Genomic DNA, 2500 nt, shown 5'->3' with positions numbered 1-2500 from the left:
GAGGGTGTTGAGGGTGTTTAGGGTGTTTAGGGTGTTGAGGGTGTTTAGGGTGTTGAGGGTGTTGAGGGTGTTTAGGGTGTTTAGGGTGTTGAGGGTGTTGAGGGTGTTTAGGGTGTTTAGGGTGTTGAGGGTGTTGAGGGTGTTTAGGGTGTTGAGGGTGTTTAGGGTGTTGAGGGTGTTTAGGGTGTATTGAATAAGTTTGTTTTTCTCTTTGATGTCTTTGTAGTATATTGACATGTATGTTGGTTGTGTTGTTGTTCTGAAAATGTGTGTGTGTGGTGTTTTATAGCATGAGTGTGTTGTTCTATAGTGTGTGTGTCGTTCTATAGTGTGTGTGTGGTGTTCTATAGTGTGTGTGTGGTGTTTTATAGCATGAGTGTGTTGTTCTATAGTGTGTGTGTCGTTCTATAGTGTGTGTGTGGTGTTCTATAGTGTGTGTGGTGTTCTATAGTGTGTGTGTGGTGTTCTATAGTGTGTGTGTGGTGTTCTATAGTGTGTGTGTGGTGTTCTATAGTGTGTGTGTGGTGTTCTATAGTGTGTGTGTGGTGTTCTATAGTGTTTGTGTCGTTCTATAGTGTGTGTGTGGTGTTCTATAGGTATCTCTGTGTATGAGTGTTTTTGTGTGTGTGTCTCAAGTGTGTGTTCCCTCACCGTTCTCCACATGTTCCTCCTCTCCTACACTTCCCTCAGGTGTGGTCCTCTCGTACCCCTCCTCGGGGAGAGACAGCGCCCCCACTCGGGGTCCAGATGAACCCTTACTGCTGGGGGTCTCAGAGTCCTCTGCAGCGCTGTCATAGCAACCGTCCTGAGGCCCAGGGACCACGGAGAACGTCACCCTCCGCAGGGTCGCCTGGACGGAGGAAGAGAGGGGGAAGAGAGAGGGAGGGGGAGGTAGAGAGGTCTGTTAGAATGGGAGTATATATCAGGGATTAGGTCATTAAAACATCAGACTAGAGAAAATACAACAGTCACTTCAACTGGTTACTGAGAAAAGAGGAGAGAGAGAGAGAGAAAGAGAGAGGGAGAGAGAGAGAGAGAAAGAGAGTGAAAGAGAGATGGATAGAGAGAGAGAGAAACAGAGAGAGTGTAGGTTAAATACCACACTTTGAACTGACAAGACACACACACACACACACACACACGCACACACACACACACACACACACACACACACACACACACACACACACACACACACACACACACACACACACACACACACACACACACACACACACTCTCTCCAAAGGAGTTTGAACGGGAACGTAGTTCTTCCTTGAGAAGATTGCCTCTAATTCCACAGAGTGAGAATAGAACCATAGAAACCCTGAAGGTGTCATTCTGGAAACCTATTTCTACATGACCCTCTATCTCTGCTCACACTCTGCTCTGTGGAAAATTACTACCGGACAAATTAGCTGCCCATTAAATTCCCTCTTCAATTTTTACAACCCGAGAGATAGCAGGGAGAAGAAACGAGAGAGAGAGAATAAAAGAAAGAGAGAGAAAGCGAGAGAACTAAAGTAATGCAAAACAGATTACAGATCGGTAAAAACTCAGAAAACTCAGAAAGATGATGGACAAGACGGATTAATTACATCCGTTCCCAGATGAACACTGCAGGAAACATTCAGTCCAATCAACATGAGAGAGTGTTACTAACATATCAGTCCATGTTACTACTAACATATCAGTCCATGTTACTACTAACATATCAGTCCATGTTACTACTAACATATCAGTCCATGTGTTACTACTAACATATCAGTCCATGTGTTACTAACATATCAGTTCATGTGTTACTAACATATCAGTCCATGTTACTACTAACATATCAGTCCATGTTACTACTAACATATCAGTCCATGTTACTACTAACATATCAGTCCATGTGTTACTACTAACATATCAGTCCATGTTACTACTAACATATCAGTCCATGTTACTACTAACATATCAGTCCATGTGTTACTACTAACATATCAGTCCATGTTACTACTAACATATCAGTCCATGTTACTACTAACATATCAGTCCATGTTACTACTAACATATCAGTCCATGTGTTACTACTAACATATCAGTCCATGTTACTACTAACATATCAGTCCATGTGTTACTACTAACATATCAGTCCATGTGTTACTAACATATCAGTCCATGTTACTACTAACATATCAGTCAATGTTACTACTAACATATCAGTCCATGTTACTACTAACATATCAGTCCATGTTACTACTAACATATCAGTCCATGTGTTACTAACATATCAGTCCATGTGTTACTACTAACATATCAGTCCATGTGTTACTAACATATCAGTCCATGTTACTACTAACATATCAGTCCATGTGTTACTAACATATCAGTCCATGTTACTACTAACATATCAGTCCATGTGTTACTACTAACATATCAGTCCATGTTACTACTAACATATCAGTCCATGTGTTACTACTAACATATTAGTCCATGTGTTACTACTAACATTTCAGTC

General features: G+C 41.5%; 1 protein-coding gene across 1 annotated transcript in view; it reads right to left on the bottom strand.

Moving 5' to 3' along the window:
• LOC139375531 (protocadherin-7-like) overlaps nt 1-2500 on the bottom strand; it is an 83293-nt gene that overhangs the window by 13007 nt on the left and 67786 nt on the right. Inside the window, exon 6 of the mRNA XM_071117361.1 lies at nt 652-850. Coding sequence (XP_070973462.1) covers nt 652-850 — 199 coding nt within the window. The remainder of the gene's footprint in view (nt 1-651; nt 851-2500) is intronic.

Source organism: Oncorhynchus clarkii, chromosome 19 (genome assembly GCF_045791955.1).
Source record: "Oncorhynchus clarkii lewisi isolate Uvic-CL-2024 chromosome 19, UVic_Ocla_1.0, whole genome shotgun sequence".
Lineage (NCBI taxonomy): Eukaryota > Metazoa > Chordata > Actinopteri > Salmoniformes > Salmonidae > Oncorhynchus > Oncorhynchus clarkii.
Note: the sequence above shows the minus strand (reverse complement) of the source record. Positions and strands in the feature narration are given on the sequence as shown.